We start from the raw sequence: 21588 nt of genomic DNA on the forward strand, positions 1-21588 counted from the left end.
ACTCTTCCTCGCCCCTCTGGACACAGAGGAAGCTCTTCCTTCCCTTTGCACTGTCCCTATTGCCTAGATTGAGGCAACTTCTCCCCACATCACCACCCTGCTTTGTATGTTCTATCCCTTCACTATTTTTTTTTCTGCTCTGTCCATGGCTATAATTAAAAAACATGATTCACCGGGGACAGGCACTTCATTCATCTTTGGATCCACACCCATCTCAGAGTAATGGTCCCAACACTAAGGTTGAGGAAATAATGAATTTCACAAGGATGCTGTGGGAAAGGGTCCTCAGTGGAGGCGAGGTTAGACTGAATGGTAGGAAACTCCCTTCCATCTCTGGCATTCCATGATTTTACAGAGGCTAACTATGGGATAAAACTTGATTTCAGCTGGGCACTGTGGCACATGCCTGTAATCTCAATCACAAGGCTGAGGCAGAAGGAAGGATTGTGAGTTCAAAGCCATCAGCAACTTAGAGATGCCCTATGCAATCTCACTGAGACCCTGTCTCTAAATAAAACATTTTAAAAGGGCCGGGGATGTGGCTCAGTGGTTAAGCACCCCTGGGTTCAATCCCCGGTATCAAAAAAAATGTAATTTCAAATAATTTATTGGAGGTGGTTGCTTAAAGAAATGAAGAATTTGAATAGAGGGAACATGAAGGTATTCCAAGAGGAAAGGAGAAATAGCCTTTCCTTCTCCAAGAGGAGGAAATTGGTGTGGGGAGGGCAGGGACAGTGCTAAGTCAGGTGTTGGGAAGGGAAGATCAGGGGAAATGTCTCAATTAGATTAGAGCCTCCATCCAAGGACTAGTGAAGGAAGTTGAATAACCAAAGGAGGGTCAGGTGATCCAACACTTTACACATAGGCAAGAGATGTTTCCATCTTATCTAGTATGAAATCAGATGATATTTTAGGTCCTTAAATGAGAAAGTGGTGTAAAAATCAGTATTTTATTTTTAAAAAATGTTGATGATTGTATGATGACAACATCAGAAAAGGGAAGGTACACATTGTAAAGCCACTTAGGAGACCAGAGCAGCTTTCCTTCAGGAAGGCAATGATGGGTTGTGGCAAAGTGAGCCCTAGAGGAACGTCTGGAGGGAGGAGAGTCAGACAGATTCCGTTTCAATTCCCAGTCTAATGCCAAAGACTGAGAATTGGAATAAAGAAGAATGGAAAAGATGAAAGACTGCACTTAACTTGGGGACAATACTGGACAACCTGATAAGGGGGAAGGAAGCTTGGCCCCAAAGCAATTTCCTCCCATTTATAAACTTGGAAGGCAGGAGGGGGTCATCAATGCAATTGGGTACTCCACGAGTAGAGCCCATCCAGATGAAACAAAGGGAAGACACCTGGTTTCTTTAAAAAAGTGTTGAATTTGACCTGATGGTGAGTATACTGTTACCTAGGGCTTAAATAACAGAAATTCACTTCCTCAGTCTAGAAGCTAGAAGACCTGAAGGCAAGAGCAAGGTATCCATAGGGTTGGTTTCTTCCAAGGTGTCTCCTCTTGGTTTGGGGATGGATATCAGCTCCTTCACAGGGTCCCAATCACCATTATAAGGATACTAGTCATACTGGATTAGGGTCCACCTTTGTGACCTCATTTTAATTTAATGAACATTTTTGAGAAGGCTGTTTCAGGGATTGAACTCAGGGGCACTCAACCTCTGAGCCATATCCCTAGTCCTATTTTGTATTTAGAGACAGGGTCTCACTGAGTTGCTTAGTGCCTCACTTTTGCAAGGCTGGCTTTGAACTCACAATTCTGCTGCCTCAGCCTCCCTAGCTGCTGAGACTGAAGGTGTGAGCCACCATGCCCAGATAATGGCCTTTTTAAAAGCCATAGTTCCAAATACAGTCACATTTTGAAATACTGGGAGTTCAGGATTCAATATATGCATTTTGAAGGGTACAATTTAGCCCACAACATGTCTATGCTCCAGATGTGCCTGTGGTTGGAAGAGAAAGGGAGAGTGACCTAGTGGCCTCTTGTGGTAAGAGGCAGAAAAAGGTAGCAATAAGTTTTACCACATTTTGGAAGTTTTTCCCTCAAATGGTTCAATGGACTCTTAAAATGCAAGTTTTCATGCTTGTTTCATATCATGAATAACAAAAACATCCCCCAGAGTAGTCTTTTTCTTTTAGCAAAGAGTTGTACATCATTTCTGTTGTTGCTTCATTTTCAAAACCAATCCTTTTGCCAGGATAAATTTTATTCTCATGTTGTTTTTTATAAAGGGGAAAACCTATTCATGAGTTTTATTATCGGGGGAAAACTATTAATACCTCAGAAAAGTATAATAAAATTTACATTAAAGCAGGACACATTATCCCACTTTAACAAGTAATACTTGTTAACAAGTAATACTTGTTAACAAGTAATAAAAAATAATAATAAATAATAAATAATAAATAAATAATAATAAATAATAAAGTAACAAAAAATAAAAAAGTAACAAGTAATACTTGTTAACAAGTAAGCTTCTTGTGTGATGCTGAAACGCAGGACCATTTCATCAAAGTTTCCTTTGAGGCACTCACAAGCTTTCCAAAGTTTTTTTTCTTTACTATCTTACTATAAGTAAAAATAGATTTTTTATTAAAATCAAAAGCACTTCTAAATTAAAGTTTCTAAATCCCATGGAGAGCTATGTTTCATATGCCTTGTTAAAACCATCAAGACCTAAAAATTAATTTTATAATGAACATAGCTGAGTCAGTTCTCCTTTGACAAGTGAGTGGCTGGTAGCAATGTTCACATCTGCTCTTCATTCGTGGGACAAGAGACACAATGGAAAAAACTGACCGAACATTTACAGCTCTCTCCTTGCTTGCTTCAAATAATACATCTTTCCTCAACAAAGATGATAATGTCCTTTTCATTTACTCTGCCAAACAAGAGTCACCAATACAGAAAATGTATAGTCTGGGGTCAGACTATCCAAGAATAAATCTTAGTCCTCTATTTACCAGCTGTGATACCCTCAGTCAATTACTTAACCTCTCTAAATTTCACTTTTTGCAACTGTAAACTAGTAAATGATAATAGTAACTATCTTCCACAGTTGTTGGACAGCTGAAATAGTAGGGTGTGGTTTGCAGGTAGATTTTTGCAGTACATTTACTGAATGTACACCATCAACCAGAAATTGCTTTAACAGGTTTCCTACATTACCTTAGTTACTCCTGTAATACCTCTAATATTAGTCCACTTTACTAACAGGGTTAGGGTTAGAGAAGTGAGGTATAGTAACTTGTCTGAGATCTAATAAATGACAATGCCAGGATTTTAACACAGGTGCCTGGCTTCATGGTCTATGTCTTAGCTATCACACCCTATGGCCTCAAGGAAGGAGATAAAAGTCCTCAGCTGTCTTAGAAGCAAACAACTGTAATGAGTGTTTGAAAGATGACAGAGCTCAGTTGTTTTGTGGTCACTGTCCTTACCAGAATCAAATAAAATAACTACCAACAGGGCTGGGGTTGTTGCTCAGTTGTAGAGCACTCGCCTACCATGTGTGAGGTACTGGGTTTGATTCTCAGCACTGCATATAAATAAATTAATAAAATAAAGGTCCATCAACAACTAAGTGTGTGTGTGTGTGTGTGTGTGTGTGTGTGTGTGTGTGTGTGTATATATATATATATATATATAAAACTAGATACAAGATGATATTAACAGATATCATGGTAACTGCCCCATCCCTTAAGTGATATGGGGACAGCTGATTTTAAAACTGGAAGACACCACCATAAACTTAACAGAAGGGCTACTACCACAACAAATAAATTAGCAAAAAAAAAAAAAATAAGAAGTGTTGGCAAAGATGTGGAGAGATCAGAACATTTGTGCACCATGAATGTACACCATCAACCAACTGATGAGATGGTAAATTGGACTATTATAAAAAACAATATGGTGGTTCCTCAAAAAAAAAAAAAAGTAAAATATAACCACCATGTGATGTAGTATTTCCACTTCTAGGTATATAATCAAAAGAAGGTATACAATCAAAAGAACTGAAAGCAGAGAGTTGAGAAGATTTGTATATATTCATACTTATAGCATTATTCACAAAATATAAAAAGTGAGAGAAATCCGAAGTGTTTTTCCATTAAAAATACATATAATAAAATATTATTCAGTCTTACAAAGTAAAAATTTCTGACTCATGCTTCACCATGGATGAATTTTAAGGGCATTGTGCTAAGATAAAAAGCCAGTTTTGAAGGCAAATACTGTATGATCAAACTTATTTGAGGTACCTAGAGTAGTCAATTCATAGACATAGAAAGCAGAATGGTGGTCTCCAGGGTCTGGAGGAAGGGAAAATGGAGAGGTTTTATATAATGAGCTTCAGCTTTTCAAGATGAAAAGAGTACTGGAGATGGGTGGTGGTGATGGTTGCAAAACAAAACAATGTGAATGTACTTCACACCCTTGAACAGAAGACTTTAAAAAGGTTAAGATGGTAAGTTTCATATTATGTGTATTGTACCAAAATTTTGAAACTAATTTTGAAAGTTGATAAGAAAAAAAAGCTAAAGGGAAAACTACTTGTTGATAAGAATAACTAACTCATCTCAGGAGGTAGTCGGAAATGACTTACAGCAACCTCCCTTACCTCCACATTCACCACAGCATTCACCCAGTGGGTAAAGGGTTCTGAGCATCATTGTGGTCCAGAAACCATGAGTCCCAGCTTCTCCAGGAAAGTTTCTGCAGATCATGGTGACTGCCACTTAATCTGTCTCCTCTCCTTGAGTGGATGCTACATTCTTAGACCTTAAGACTTAACTGCTGTAGGCAGCCACTCCATCTTCACCCAGTGACCCCAAAATAAAAACTAAAAGGACTAAGTTTCTTTTTTATTCTTCAACCCCAAATATGCAATTTCCAAAATTTTCTTCTAAAGATAAAGTTACAGCTCATGTTTTCCCCCTCCAAATGAGGGGATATTTATGGAGCCTATACACACTCAAGATGTAAGATGAAAGAAAGTTTTAATTCAACCACATGACCTCACCAGACCCTGTGGGGAGAGAGGAAAAACAGCCATTTTTGGTAGGCAGGACCAAAGAGAAAAGGAAGCATAGTTTCAGAAACTTTCCGGTCCCCCAAGGAACAAGGTCTCTCTCTTGTGGCTGGAGAAGAAATAGTAGTTCAACAAGCTAGTTTTCATTGGACTTTTTCTCAAATGAATTTTGCTGTAAGGATTTCAGAGAGAATATGGTAGGGATGGTTTGTCTTTGCTCCATGTCTGGGGCCACAGCTTGGGGTCTATCTAAAGTCAACTCCTGGAATCATTTGGAGGCATCTTTATTTATAGGTCTAGCTGTAGATGCTGGCTGCCAGCAGGGACCTCAACTGAATTGTGGGCCAAAATACCTACCTATGTATTTTTCCATGTGGTTTCTCTGTTGGTCTCTTGTGAACTTCTGCACAGTATGACACCTGGTTTCCAAGTGAGCATACCAAGGGAGCAAAGTGAAAAGGCATAGAATTTGAAAGATCTAGCCTCACAAGCCACAGATCATCTCTTCCATGTTCTACCAGTTGAGATAATTATCAGCCCAGGTTCAAGGAAAGAGAACACAGACCCCCACCACAAATAAAAGGACTGTCAAGGTCGTATCATAAGTAAAGTGTGTAGATGGAAGATTTGGCTATCTGTTATGGTTTAGATATGAGGTGTTCCCCCAAAAGCTCATGTATGAGCTTTGGGAAAAAAAGTTCAGAGGTCAAATGGCTGGGTTATGAGAGTTTAAAGCTCATCTGTACATTAATCTGCTGATAGGGATTAACTGGGTGGTAACTGTAGGCAGCTAGGGTGTGGTTGGAGGAGGTGGGTGGGTCTTTGGGGATGTGCCTTTGGGGTATATATTTCATCCCAGGTGACCAGAGTATTCTCTCAGCTTCCTGATTCTCATGTCCTGAGCTGCTCTCCTCCATCACGCCCTTCTGCCTTGATGTTCTGCCTCACTTCAGTCCCAGGACAACAGAGTTGGCCATTTATGGACTGAGACCTCTGAAACCAAGAGCACCAAATAAACTTTTCCTTTTCTACATTGTTCTTGTTGGGTCTGTTGGTCATAGCAGTGAAAAAGATGATTAAAACACCAGCCATCTTTGAAAAACATATAATCTATCACATTGTTTGGTGCTTGTCTGTGGTGGATACTTTCTGGTAGACATATACATGGAACACAGTGATCTTTGTGCCCCCTTCCTATATGTTCCTCCAAATTCCTCTTCCCCAGATCTCTTTGTTATTGGAATTCCAATATTCTATCTCCCAGGATTTTGATTCAATCAACACACCATTTACCATTGCTCAAGACCCAACATTTATCTGTATCTCAGATTATTTGTCTCTCTGTTCAAAGATGACTAAAAGTATATCTAGGAATTTCTTCCTACCAGGAGTATTCTTCTCATTGTGGTCCTTTATAGCCGCTTTCAAAATGGGACTGTAGCATATTAATAATTCATTTCATCTCTGCCAACATTCCAAATTGACCCAGTCTTGAGAATTTTCCTCCAACATCAACTAGTCAAAAGAATATGTCATGAGGACATAGTGTGAGAAAAAAAATAACAGGTGGATACATCAAGGCCATGTGTCATGTAACTTATTTGTGACTTAGGACTTGCCTAGATGTGCTTCCATGTGTACCATTTCTATCACCCAGTGGGATGTTGCTGTGAGCATCCAACCTTATAATACTCAGGTCCTGAAGGGCAGCTCTGGTGATATATTCGTTTGATGTTCCATAATCAAGGTGCTTAGTTTCAATTAGGGCTCAAAGCTGCTTTTCCAATGGTCCAGTTCTAGAAGGCATGCCTTACTCTAAAATCCTAGTAGTTTGCACTGTGATTCTCCCCTTGGGATCTTCCAGAAATTCCACAGTTCCATCATATATCATCTAGCACCTTTGGATCTGCTTCATAGGGATCACCCTTCTCTGTTTTTGCTGAAATCCTACTCCACTAATTAGAAAACAATGAAGGGATGGGAAAGGAGATCCTAAAATGGTACAATCATATATATGGAGTGCTCAGAGAAGGAAGCAATCAGCATGATGAAAATGGTCTACCAAACCTCCAGGGAAGTTTGGACACAGATTAAGGAGAAATTAACATGGAATGAACAATAAAATGAAAGAAAAAGAGTGGTATGATGAAAGAAGAGAGTGGTGTGAAAAGAAAGATAGGAGGGTTTTAAAAGAACCACGTTTATACGTATATAAACTCAGTCTCACACACAGGCATCCATGCATTGCTTAATAACAGGAGCACATTCAATTTCACCATGGTGCAGACATCATAGAGTGTACTTACACAAACCTAGATTCTATGGTTTAATCATTCAATGTGGCCTTTTGATGCTATCAAGAAACAGCAAACATGAGATGTAGGAAGCTGTTGCCAGTGTAACATGGCATACTGTTTTATGAGAAACAATTTTTTAATAATGGGGGCAGATGAAGCTCATATATATATATATATATATATATATATATATATATAGAGAGAGAGAGAGAGAGAGAGAGAGAGAGAGATGTGTATGTGTGTGTATATATATAAAACTTGACATTGCATTTTGGCATAACTAAAGAGACAACTACCAGGAAACTACTACTACTGACAAAATCACTCTGAACATAACACAAAAATATAAAGAAATGGAAAATATGTAAAGGCTAATTAACTACTGTGATATTGAAATAGAGATGGACAAGGACCATTAGAGCAGAATAGAGGGTCCCAACATTTCCCTACAGACACATGGATGCTTGCTTATGACAGAGCTGTCACTAGATCACTAGTGAAAGGAAAGCCCATTTAAATGCCTGTTCTCATCAGGTGGTATCTCCTCCACTTGGCTCTGGACCTCCATTTGTTTCCCCTCTGCAAGTATCTGACTCTTGTAATTCTTTCCTTTGTTCCTTTACTCTCAACTGCACACCCTTTTTTTGGGGAACCCCTCTTCTTTCTTGCTTTGGAAAAATCACATTTGCCTGGCTCTGGTCTTCCTCTGTGGCCATGTTCTCCTGGCTCCTGGGCCTCTGCTCTTCCATCTGATTTCTAAATAGTGAAAGCTCAGGAATTCTTTGCTCTTCTCGGTCTCTGTAAATGATCTCGGCCAATCCCGCTTCTCTTCATTTCCATTTCTACCACCATATTCCAAGCCACTGCTATCTCACTTGACTGCAGCAGCCTCTAAACCAGTCTCCCTGCTTTTGTTACCACACAACAGCCCGCTTTGAAAATGTAAAATGACCCCTATGGCCTAAAAGTTCCCCAGTGGTTTCCCCTCTTTAAACCCCTAGGATGGTAAGAAGCTGTCCTGGGTATGGCCTCAGCCTCCCTCTCCCTTTTCATCTCTGTCTCCAGCAAATCTCCTCTCTAGGTTGCAACTGCAAATTATTTCTCATGTGGATCTTTTATTATCTGAAATTATTTTTTTATTTTTTTCCATCCAAAAATGGTTCCCTCCTTGTTTTACTAGTCCCAGAGAGGTTATCATGTTTTTAGCTCTTAAAACTTGAAACTTTAGGTTTTATTGACCTCAGTTTTCCTCATCATTTATTTTCAAATAATTTCCATAAATGTATGGCAATGTTCCTTTAGTTTTTTTTTCTTATTCTTTTTACCTTAATTCAGTGGGTATGAATCATTCTTGGGTCACAGATCATTTTGAGGATGCTTTGAAGGACTTAAAGAAGATGGGAAATCACTTCCTAGATGGGTAACTAGAGCAGGTTACTTTAGTGTCACCATCTTTGCAAATCTGGAGTAGATGCTTTTTATGCCCCTTACCCCACTTCCAAATCAGCCCAGCTATGGAGGAAAGTTATGTGCCTGGTGCCATCCTCCCACCTCAAGCACATCAAGGCATGTCACCTGGCTGCCTCAGGACTCTCTCCAAAGGCAGCACAATCTGAGACTCTCTGGAAACCCCTATCCTGGCAACAACCCTCACCTCATGAATAGCCCTAGCTACCCTCCTGTTCTGCATTAGGATAACTCGGAGGCAAAGCCTACATTTTTTTTTTTCCAGAAGGTTGCAGCAAGATAAAAAGCCAGGTATTACCCATACTGATAATCCTTCCTTCCCGGTCCCATTCTCCCTGCCTTTATTCCTGCCTCCTGATATCACCTGCCAAATAAACTACTTGCACCCATGACTTTGTCAGGCTCTGCTTTGAGTGGAATCCAAAATAGGTGTTGACCGCATCAGGATATTGATGGAGCATGGTGTGGATTTTGGCTTGGTGATTATAAATATATACCAGGGGGCTGGGGATGTGGCTCAAGCGATAGCGCGCTTGCCTGGCATGCGTGCAGCCCGGGTTCGATCCTCAGCACCACATACAAACAAAGATGTTGTGACCGCTGATAACTAAGAAAAATAAATATTAAAATCCTCTCTCTCTCTCTCTCTCTCTCTCTCTGTCTCTCTCTTTAAAAAAAATAAATATATACCAGATATGGGGGCATATGCCTGTAATCCCAGTGACTCTGGAGGCTGAAGCAGGAGAATCTTAAATTTGAGGCCAGCCTGGGCAACTTAGTGAGAACTTATCTCAATACTTAAAAAGCCTGAGGATGTAGCTCAGTGGTTATATGTTTGCCTCATATGTGTGAGGCCTTGGGTTCCATTTTCTGTACAACATAAACAATAATGAAAATAATTTAGTAATGGGAGTATTTATGAATATAAGGTAGGGTTAAAGAAATGAGTGATGGTATAGAATCCCAGGTTGAGTAATGGTGAGAAATCATTACCACCCTTAAGGGCTAAAGCAGTATTGGAGCTGTGGCCTTCAGTAAAGGGACCAGGATGAGGAACAAGGTGAGGCAGGCACAAAATTGAAGTTCTTCTCTCTCATTTTGCGCCAGTGTTACCCTGAGCAAACATCTCCTTAAATGTGATGTCACAGGCCTCTGCTTGCCTCACTCTAGTCCTAGCATTGAAAACAGGACAGGTTGGGGCATCATTGTTCTCTCATACTTTGATTTCTTACTACTGCCTCCAATTTGCAAAACCCAAATCTGATTAAAAAGGTAGAGGGTGACAAATGGAAACATCAAATCCAACACATGATGTTTAGATGAATTAACATATAAAGTACTTAGAGAGGTATGTAGAATATGCTCTCATTTTTATTGCTACCATTATCATTGTCTACATGATACAAAAGTTCAAATCAGGGGCTTCCCGAAATTCATTTAAGGAACTGTGCCCTGATTAAACCTTGTTCATTTTATGGTGTGCCTTCATGAAGTTCTTTCTGTTAAGTTCTTACTGTTTCACATCATGGCATCCACAGAAAACATTTGTATAACACCAGAGGGAAGAGATGAGGTGGTGCTAAACCCAGGGCAATTGGCCCAGGGATTCTGCTGACCCCAAAGACTGTGGATCAGAACCTTAGCTTACCCATGCCATATAGGAAGCTCTGATCAAATCTATTATCCATACTGCACAGTAACATTGGCCATGCCACTTCCTTTTCCAAAGTCATATTTTTTAAATCTGACTTTGCTTTTCAGTAATCTATTAACTGCCAAGACCTCCTGTCATCTGCATTTTCTCATGAAAGACGCATTATTTTTGATGATTACAGATTATTTGACATTTGCCACATTTATACCAAGAACCCTCCTGTTAGGATATCTGTAATATATTGTTAAAGTAACACATTAATATATCTCCTATTGGGTGGATTTGGGGTAATTTTCTGCATGTGGCTATTCCTACCCTCAGCAGTTTAAATTTCCCTGTCTTGTAATTTCCAAAGTCTAGAACTTTATCCTTACAAGTTCTCTTTCTTCTATTCTACTTTGTAACATCTGGAAGGTGGAACATATTCTACTCATCTTTAAATCACTATTGCAAGTGGTTAGGCACATTGCGTACACTTAATTTATTTTGTATGATTTCTACCTGTGTGTAGGAAGACTGTCCTGAAAAATATTGTCCACAATTATTATGCAGCTGGCCTCAGCATTTGGTGCCCTGCAGGTTTTCCTTTCATCCCTGCCATTTCACATTGGGTGTCAGAAAAGCAGCATGATATCTCTCACCTATAAGTGAGCAACTTCCTTCTTCCTTCGTTTCCCAAAACGAGGGATGGGGTGGGATGCAAGCAAGAGGGTGCGGAGGTGAAGGGGGGAACACAACCGAAAGGTGGAAGGTGATTTCCAAATCTGTGGGGTCACTTCTTTCTGTGGGAGAGCCTTTCCTGACTCCTCACATTTTTCTTAGTCCTATATAAAAAGAGTAGTGCTCACATCACTTTCCTGCGCACTCTGCTCTCTCTCCTTTCTTTCACCGTCCCCCTAGCCCCCGCCCCAGGGCATTGAACCCAGGGGCGCTCTACCACTAGACTCAACCCCTTTCATATAATTACCTTATTTGTGACAGGGCCTCACTAAGTTGCCGAGGATGGCTTTGAATTTGAGATCCTCCGGCCTCAGCCTCTCAGCCTCCCGAGTTGCTGGGATTACAGGCATTCGCTACCACGTCCGTTTCCCGCACGTTTTCCAAGAGCAAACTGCACAAGCACACAAACGCCCCAGACTGACACAAGTGAAAACACACCCACGTGCTCCGATCTCCTCCGGCGGGCCACAAGTTCTTTGAAACCAATCAGAGAGAAGTTGTCTTAGTGTCGTGTCTCACACTTTCAACACGATCTTTTAGACAAAAATGAAACTTAAACCAAGAAATTTGAAAGAAGTCATGACAATTGATAATCAACTTTCGTCTTTTACGCCTTTTCATGCTCTGGCGGGATTTACTTTGCGTTTTCGGGTGGTTCCGGTGCAGCAGCGCGGGCGTGGAAACTGCCTTGACATTCTGACCGCAGCTGGAGAGGCGGGGCGGAGTTGTGACGTCATCGCCGCGGGGCGGGGCCGGCGGGGTCGCCCAGAGCTGCGAGTGCAGTGACGCCGGCTGCCGGCTCCCAAGAGCGTTCCGGTGTCCCTGGCCCCCTTCGCGTGGTCTGTTCGCGTCGAGTCCCGCGCGGAGATGGCAGACGACCTTGGAGACGAGTGGTGGGAGAAGCAGCCGGCAGGAGCAGACAGCAGCCCAGGTACCACTCTGCCCGCGCTCCCGCGGGGCCTCCTCCTGCGAGCCTTGCCGAGTACCTAAGCCGCGCCGCTTCTAGTCGGCAGATCCGGCCAGGGAAGCGGTGGGTGCCACATGCGTGCCCTCAACGCAGATCTGCCCGTCTGTCATTCAAGAACCTTTTCCAAGCCCTGTGTTTCTTTAACTTTTTATTTTTTTTTTCCCTTTGAGGCTGGACCACAGTTTTCATGAGGAGAGGCAGTTTTGCCTCGTGGTTAAAGAAAATCCCTGCACTAGGTTCAAATGGTTTCAATTCAAATCGTGACTCTGGTATTCTAATACTTTGGGCTCCTTTTCCTCATCTGTAAAGTCAAAGTAATAATAATGTCTATTTCATCAAGTTGTGAAGATTAAATGAAGATACTGCAAGTTGTGCACTTTGATACAGCACTTGGCACACATATAGGCATAGTAAATATAAGCTATTGTTTTTCTTGCTCTCTTCATGTAATCTAGGATATTCGACCTGGAAATGGGTTTAAATAGAGATCATTCCTTTAAACTCACCTATTCTACAGATAGGAAACCTGCCCTAAAGATGTTAAGTAACTTGACAAGTTCACATAGCAAGTTTGTGTCAGAAACAAGAGTAGAATTCAAGTAACACAGTTTGAACGGTTTTTACCCTGCTGTGCTACTGTATACTTATTCCAGATGCTGTGGACATATTACCCTGAGTAACATTAAATAACTCACTTTTAAGTGTGTGATGCCCCTTCTTACCAAGCATCTAACTAGAAAACTGCAGTGTTAAGACACTTCTGTGAACAGTGCCTGGAGATGGTAGGTGATAATAGCAGCTTGGCATTTGTTGAGTGCTTACTGTGTGCCAGATACTGTTTTGAAAGCTTTGCATGCATGATCTTATTTAATCTTCATCAATGCACCATTGGGTAGTCACCGCTGTTATACTCATTCTAGAAGTGAGGAAGTTGCACTGAAAAGTAATTTGTCCAGTGTTGGTGAGTGAGGAGCTGGAATTCACTTGTAGGCCATTTGAACCCAGAGTCTGCACGCTTTTGTTTCTCATAATTATTCTACTTATCAAAAGTAAGGATCTCATCTAAAACAATAACTCCTTATTGATTTCAAGAGACATTATTTGTAAACCCTTTTCTACACATCATTGTTACGGAAGTGTATTTGAGAACCTTCAGACTCCCATAGTTTGCTCAAGGTAGATAAGCAGCATTTCTATTAAGCCTGTTTTTTTTTTTTTTTTTTTTTTTTTGGTACCAGGGACCTAACCCAGGAGCACTTAACAACTGAGCCACACCCCAGCCCTTTTTATTTTTTTATTTTGAGGCAGGGTCTCTTGCTAAGTTGCTCAAGGCCTTGCTGCTGAGGTTGGCCTTAAATTTGAGATCCTCCTGCCTCAGCCTCCCTAGCCTCTGGGATTACAGGCATTTGTCACCATGCCCAGCTGCTACTAAGCTTTGAATGCCACCTCTTTGCTTATAATTCAGATGTGAACCTGGAACTCAAGGCTCAACTACCTGACTGCCTTTTTGAAGTCTTTTTTTAGTTATTTAATAGGGATGTCAAATGTAAATAAGACCCAAGTGCTGCATTATTCCTCAATCCTTCTTTTTTTAAAAAAAAATATTTTTATTTGTAGATGGACACAATACCTTTATTTCACTTATTTAGTTTTTTAATGTGGTGCTGGGGATCAAACCCAGCGACCCATGTGTGTTAGGCAAGCATTCTCCCACTAAGCCACAACCCCAGCCCCTCCCCAAACCTTCTTTTTCTCCATACTTACCTATTTCAGTAAATTTTGCCACCACCTATCCAACTTCACAAGGCTTAGTAACATCTTGATTTGTTCATTTCTTCCCTTTCTCCCTCACATTTTATATATGGAGTCCTGTTATCTCCAAAAGACAGCCTGAGTCTTTGCCTTTTTCTCCATTGGAGTACACAATATTATCCTTGTTTGTCTTTTTTTGAGGAGTGGGTACTGGGGATTGAACTCAGGGGTACTCAATCACCTAATCACATCCTCACCCCTATTTTGTATTTTATTTAGAGACAGGGTCTCACTGAGTTGCTTCGTGCCTCGCTGTTGCCGATGCTGGCTTTGAACTCCAGATCCTTCTGTGTCAGCTTCCTGAACCACTGGGATTGCAGGCGTATGCTACCACGCTGGCTATCCTTGTTTGTCTTTACCACTGCAATAATTTAACAGTTTCCAGTTAAACTTTGTTTCTCACTCAGAAACCTGTTCACCTTCTTCAGTGGCTTTTCCCTGCCACACAGTGTAACTCCAATGTAGCTGCCTACTTGCTAGAATTATAACTTATTGCCCACTAGTTTACACTGCCTCAGCACACTGGCCTTCATTCTGTTTCTCAACCGGCAATGCTTATTCTGATTCAGCCCTTTGTAATAGCTGTTCTGTTTTCAAATGACTGGCTCTTTCTTAGCATTAAGAAATCAGTTCAGGGCTGGGGATGTGGCTCAAGCGGTAGCGTTAGTAATAAAGAATACCACTTACTTTTCTCAAAGACTATGGAAATTGGGGCTGGGGATGTGGCTCAAGTGGTAGCATGCTCGCCAGGCATGCTTGCAGCCCGGGTTCGATCCTCAGCACCACATACAAACAAAGATGTTGTGTCCACCGAATACTAAAAAATAAATATTAAAAAATTCTCTCTCTCTCTCTTTTAAAAAAAAATCAGTTCAGACATAATCTACTTAAAAAGGCACTTCCTGGTCAGCTAGTCTAGAATAGCCATCCAGTGGTTCTGTGACATTCCCACTGTATTATGATTCTCCACAAAGCATTGAGCACCAACTGTTATTTTTCTTGTTAAATTATTACTCTCTCTCAACACTAGAATGTAGGCTCCAGGTGAGCAGGGATTTTGTTTTTCTCATTTTTTGCTCTTTATTCTCAGGGCCTAGAGTAGTATATGGACACATGGAAAGCACTCATTCTGTAGTGGAGCTCAATGATGCACACCTGTAATCCCAGCAACTCAGGAGGCCGAGGCAGGAAGATCAAAAGTTCAAAGCCCTCCTCAGCAATTTAATGACACACTGTCTCAAAATAAAAAATAAAAAGGGCTGGAGATGTTGCTCAGTGGTAAAGTGCACCTGGGTTCAATCCCTGGTACAAACAACAACAACAACAACAAAACAACACTACTCATTCAGTATTTGTTAACTAATTTGTTAATGTTTCACAACTGAATAAAATATTTGTGATTCTTTTTTCAATTCCTACGACTTTTTGCTGAATTTCTTCTGGAAATGATGGCGTAGGGGAACACTTGGCCCTTTCCTTTAGCTGAATAAGTGGGTTGGTTTTATTCGGTTTACTCTTTTACACCAAAGTGAGACTTTTGCAGCATTAATTTTATATACAGCTTTGCATTGTAGATGTTGTAAGGCATTCCCTGTACATATAAAATTCAGACTTGGAATATTTACAGTAGATGATGACAACATTCAACAGAGAATCAACTTTCAGGGTGCATCATTCTCAAAATTGTTTATTCAGCTTAGCACTAACACCAACAGAACTAGAATTAGAGGGGGGAAAACTTAAATCAGCTTAAATTAAATTAAATTAAATCAGCTTGTGTTGTAGGATTTACACATTGATGTGGTTCAGTCAAAATGCACATGACATTGAGACAGACATTCAGAGCAAAAAACAGAGGCAGGATGAATTTTAAAAAGCAAGGTAAAGGAAAGAGAAGAGAAAAAGATGGCTACATTATTTGTCGTTGTTCTGTACCTGAAAACTTTTAACAGATAACCTTCATTGGCTAGTTTTTACTTTAGTATAAGTAATTTTCATGATTCTTGCAAATAATAAAATGAGTGGTTCTTGACAACAATTGTGAAAGTTTAAAAGGTACAGGTATACATGTCTTTCTTCAAATCATATACAGTTCCTGCTATAATTTTGCTAAGTGTCCATGAGGATTTGAAAAATACCACTCATAAATATGGTATTCCCCTCTCAGATTCAACAACAAATACAAAAATACATTATTGGCAAAATCCTTTGATCTGTCTTAATGTTCTTTGGTTGAAAACTTTAGATGCATTCATAGAATTATACATTTTACTAAGAATAACAAATAGCTGAAATATAGTTTTCTTTTATTTCATTTTTCACAGAATTCTTAATTGAATTCTTAAATTGCTTAAGTATTATTTTTAAGAATTATAATCAGTGGGGCTGGGATTGTGGCTCAGAAGTAGAGCACTTGCCTACCATGTGTGAGGCACTGGGTTTGATCCTCAGCACCACATAAAAATAAAGATGTTGTGTCCACCTATAACTAAAAAATAAATATTAAAAAAAGAAAGAAATATAGTCAATGAGCTCTACTTAATTCTTATTCCTGAGTTCTTCGTTAGTGTAGTTCACACTAGGTCATGGGGTCAGCAAACATTTTGGTTAAGTTGCCTTTTGTAAAAACTTTAGGCTTTGCAGATCTGTTAACCAACTGTTGGAACTACTGAACTGTGCTGTTGCAGTACAAAGACAGTTGTAGACAATAAGTATGTAAACAAATTAGTGTGACTGAGTTCCAGTAAAACTTTTTTCATGGATAGTGAAGTTTGAAGTTTATGTAATTTTCCTATGTCATGAAATAGTCTTCTTTTAATTTTCTTTCAACATTAAAAAATGTAAAACTATTCTTAGCTCTTATAGGGCCACACAAAACCAGATGTTGGCCAAGGTTTTCAGACCCTGCCCCAGGCTCATCTCAGTCACTGAATTCTGTTGTTTCTATAAAGGGATTTTGAAACATACCCTAGAGAAAATTATGTATTTCATTTGTACTCCATTACTCAGTCCATAATTATCAGACATGTGTTAGACCAGTCATTTGTGTTAAAATCAGATAGTTGATTCCAAAAGTTACAGAAGAGTAGTTCAAGGATCATTGAAGCTTAATAAATGAAGGGTTGAGAAAAGACTCCACCATAAAAGTGTCAGGTTTTTAAAAATTTTTTTATAGATTACATTTGTTTTCTTCATTTGGATTTTATCTACTTACTTTTTAAACTTTAATTAACTGTAGTCACTCTAGATGAGGACAGTGTCTTTTGTTTATTTATGTGTATTATTATTGTTGTCATTGTTCTTCAGGAGGCCACATTTTTGCAGAAATAGGATTATGCACAGGTGGCAGGATTCTTTGTTTCAGTTGTGTTATGTCACAACACCATTTTGTTGAATTCCAAATAGTACATGCAGTTCTTCATTGTATTTGCATTTTTATTGTATTACATATTGCTTGAAATGGGCCTGTGTTTTTGTTAGTAATCCTTTTATTAAAATAGAACATTATTTTCAAGATTTGCCTTCATGAGACTAGAACTTTATCATCATTTAAAGACGGATTTCTGCTGGTTGCCTTCAAAATGTCCATATTTTCTTAACCTTGTACAGTATCTTGTCCTCCTTTTTTTGGTTGCTCTTGAATTTACGCCAGCTTGGCATAAAAATGTACTGTAGAGAATCTCTTTACATGGAAGCAAACAATTTTGAAATCTTCAACAATACAACATATTTTCTGTTCCTCTTCCAGGTGAAACTTTCTCAGGGTATTTTGTTTTTCTGGGACTATTGTTGGCACATGCTATTTCTCCTGTTTCCACTCTAAGGGTTTCAGTGCTTTATTCTTTCCATTAGCATAACTCCCAATTTTGAATGTCACCGAGGCATAGCTGCTTTTCCATTCATACTTCATTGCCATCTCTTAGCTACATTGCTCACATATGTTTTGACTGAATGGCCTTCTCTCTTTCATCCATCCTGCATTCACCTGAGATTTATCAAATACTTGCTTCTTATCAGGCACACCTCTAGTACTCTTTGCATATGTGAATTATTTTGGATGTCAGAGCTTCTTCATCTTTGTAGTCCCTTTCCTTCTATTGTTCTCTTACTGCTTTCCCTTAACTTCCACTTTTCCATTTCAGACTTCTAATTCACTTACCCTCCCCATCTACTTCTCCCTCTGCCTCTTGCCTGTGGGGACTTTTGCCCATCATCCCTTTCTTTGGCTCCCATAGCTTGGTGCTGCCCATTTTCCAGCTCTTCCTCCTTGAAATTAAATGGCTGTTTGTGCACTGTCCATCAGTGTACTGAAGGGGATGAAGCCAGGTGAACATGAGGAATTGCTACTTTGTTGGCTCCATCCCAGCACACCTGACAGTTCTTAACCACAAGGATCTCTTCCAGGGCCATGACTCCAAGTTTTAGTGAAGGATAACAAAAAATGTTGGGTCATACTGTTCATTTAATTATTTTTCCCTCTGACCTAGGCTTTGGGAAATATAACTGTCTTCTGGGCCCAAAATGCCTTGTCTTGAAACGTTATTGTGTTACTCTGTCCACACTGAATTATAGATACCTTTCTCTTGATTTAGTGAGAGAGCTTTCCATGTGATGAGAAGAATTACTTTAGCTTACTCCCAGGAAACTGTGTTCAGCCTTCTAGACAGGTTGTTTGAATTCAGTATTATGTCATTGGGCATACTCATGGGTTATCACAGCTGGAAGGAAACTACTTACCTGATTTACATGTGGGAAACTCAAGGCTTAGGTTGATGAATATCACACTAAGTGACACATGAGTGAAAAGCTAAGATTGAAATTTGAGTTTCCTGATACCAGGCTTTTGCTGAATCAACTGATTTTTCTATAATATTGATTCAGGAATAAGTGTGACTAAAGAAAGTCTTTTGAGATAATAAATTGTTCTTTTTTTTCTAACATCCAAAACAGTGATGCTTATCTCCATAAAAGATGGAGTATTATTGACCTTTGATTCTCATCCCTTGATTGCTGTAGAAGGCAACAGTACTCATCTAAAATGAGTTGTCTTACAGCCTAGCAGTATGATTCCATGGCCTGAAATACACAGGAGGGGCAAACAGCTTGAAAAAAATGGGGCAGGAGATAAAGTGCTATCTATCAAATGTACATATAACCTTAGTGGTTGTTGGGTAAGCCACTAGGGAGTATTAACTACTAATCTATTTGTTGTTTCTTACCTCCTTGTAACTAAGAATTACCACTTTTCTCCCTTTTTAATACCTTAAGTTGGATTCTAATTGTTCTGCCATTTTGATGGAAATAATTTGACTTTCCTGAAGCTGATTAGGAATTCTTGATACCTCATTTTCATAGAAAATATGATTATTCATTGAAGTTCTGAAGAATGAAGGATTACTACTTTGTTCACCAGAAAACTCTTGAATTGTCATAATGAATTCAGTCCTATCCGAGGCTGAAAATTATACAAGTAGCATGAGGAATCGAGTGGGCTTTGAGGTAGGAGTCTGAGCCTGTGATTGTATGTGTGTGCTTATGCACAAATAGAGCTGAGAAGATAGGATGATCACCAGGTCCACCAACCTGTGAATGAACTGTCTGCCAGTTGCTGCTTCACATTTCCCGAAGAGATAGCTGTTCCCCTCTGGCTTTCCACAGCCATACTTTCAGCGTTGCAGATATTTCTGTAGACGGTATCCAGACAGTGTGTCCATAGAACTTACCTTTTCCCTCCCATGTGGAGGTAAGAGTTAGAAGTGATGGTTGTTACGATGTGTAACTTCCCACAGCCATTTTGGTGAATATGTTTGTCTGTAGGCCCTAGAGGGGCTTTTGTGGAAATCCTAGTGATGCTTGTAGATTTTGGTTTAGGAATCCGTGTTGGAATTTTTTGCTTACACACCTCCTTGATCTTGAATGAAACAAAAGAATGAAAGGTAGTTAGTTAGTGGTTCATTGGTGGAAAAATAGATGTTGTTCAGGACATGGAGTTAGTTTGGCCAGCATTGCCTTTGAAAGCTTTGGGTTCTGGGAACACATCATATTCAAGATTATCTGGTTGAAGAAAGAAATGTCTGCAGAGCAGTTCTGCCATTGTGTTTTGGATGTGAGCTATGTACCAGGGCCTAGAGGGTGGATAGTGGTAGATACAGAGAATTGTTTTTTGCTTTTCGCAATCAGAGTTTAGTGGAAGATAAATATGAGTAGTTTTCCAAATTATTCTCAACAAAGAGCCATGAGATTGCCAGGAAAAGGTTGATTTCAACTAAGGAATCTTAAGAGTGCTTCATGAAGAAAACAGCATTTGTTTGGGACCTTTAATAACTTTTAGGATTTTTAGCAGCAGGAATAAGGGGAAGGAGTTCCAGAATAAACTAATTGTTTTGGTGAGAAAATAGGATGAGAAAATGCTTTTGGGAGTTGCTCTGAAGCAGGACAGTATCAGATTTGGTTGAGAAGTGGAGTGGATTCAAATTAGATTGTGCTTGAGAGGAGGGATTGGAATGTAGATTGGGGCCACGTAGGGGAAATTTTAACTGCTCCTATAGATGGGAGTGGGGTGAATGGTTGGGGGTTACAAAGAAGGTTGGGGGGAGATCTCCAAAATTGTTTTACTATTTTTTCACTGGTTTACATAAGGAGTGAGGGAAGAGTCACAGGTTGAATGATGTAGACTGAAGGAGTAGGTCAGTGGAGCAAAATTGGTTAAGAGTAAATTTCTACTCAGTGGCAAGATTGTAGAAATGTACTGTTATTTTCATTTTTTTTAAAGGAAAAAAATACTCCTGGATAAGAATACTTGCTGAGAGATGGGAAGAAGAATTCAGCTAACTTCCATTATAATCCAGACTTGATGATTATTATTTTCCCCTGTGTTTACATCATTCTTGCTGTGAGTTCATAACTCTGAGTTCATAAATATAAATCTTTTTTTTAATCTTTAAATTTTATTATATTTTTTTGTCATAGATTTCTAATACTGCTTTTATGGAAACCCATCTCATAATTGTTTTCCAGCCTGCAGAAATTTGTTTCCATATTTTTATTATTCTGATATAGTATAGCGAAGTCCCTTTATCTCTTCACATTCAGGTTTTAAAATATAGTATATAAGCTTAATTGTATTTCAGTATTCCAGAAATGCAGTCTGATGTTTTTGGGCTTTTTAATTTTCAGTCATTGAGCATTTGGTCAAAAGGTACATTAGAAGAGACTAGAATCAAAAACATCAGATTGCACTGCCTATAGTAAGGCTAAGTATTATTTTGTGGATATTGATTCAGTTTACATGTATGTGTGTATGCATGTGCACACACATGCTCACTCATGTACCAGTTTATGTTATAGCATACATTTCTTATTGAGGGCCATGGATCATGGTTAAAGGTTTGAAATCTGCTGAACTAGAAGGAAGGAAAGGGCTTGGTGTAAAGCAGAAAATTAGGCATTTATTGTGGGGATTGCTAACTAAAATTAATAAAGCATTTTCAAAATGTTCTTTTGTAAGAAATTACAAATATATGTAATAACAATTAGAACTTCATAGCCATAATTCACTTATTTAAAGTGCCTCAAATTTTTGTAGCAACCTAAATAAGATTTTCACCAGACTTGACTAAAAATAAGAGT

The 21588-nt window shown here is 39.3% G+C and overlaps 2 protein-coding genes across 7 annotated transcripts in view; one reads left to right on the forward strand and one right to left on the reverse strand.

Moving 5' to 3' along the window:
• The first annotated feature begins 11960 nt into the window (after positions 1–11960).
• Cmss1 (cms1 ribosomal small subunit homolog) overlaps positions 11961–21588 on the forward strand; it is a 330405-nt gene continuing 320777 nt past the window's right edge. The window contains exon 1 of one of the 2 annotated variants that reach the window (XM_026402410.2): positions 11961–12111. In XM_026402410.2, coding sequence (XP_026258195.1) covers positions 12048–12111 — 64 coding nt within the window. In that variant the 5' untranslated portion in view covers positions 11961–12047. The remainder of the gene's footprint in view (positions 12112–21588) is intronic. The other variant, XM_026402407.2, reaches the window with a different exon arrangement.
• Filip1l (filamin A interacting protein 1 like) overlaps positions 17625–21588 on the reverse strand; it is a 271668-nt gene continuing 267704 nt past the window's right edge. For all 5 annotated transcript variants that reach the window (XM_026402402.2, XM_026402403.2, XM_077795328.1 and 2 more), the window contains one exon: positions 17625–19870. In XM_026402402.2, the coding sequence (XP_026258187.1) occupies positions 19679–19870 (192 nt within the window). In that variant the 3' untranslated portion in view covers positions 17625–19678. The remainder of the gene's footprint in view (positions 19871–21588) is intronic.

The sequence above is a fragment of the Urocitellus parryii genome, chromosome 2 (assembly GCF_045843805.1).
Source record: "Urocitellus parryii isolate mUroPar1 chromosome 2, mUroPar1.hap1, whole genome shotgun sequence".
NCBI classification, from domain to species: domain Eukaryota; kingdom Metazoa; phylum Chordata; class Mammalia; order Rodentia; family Sciuridae; genus Urocitellus; species Urocitellus parryii.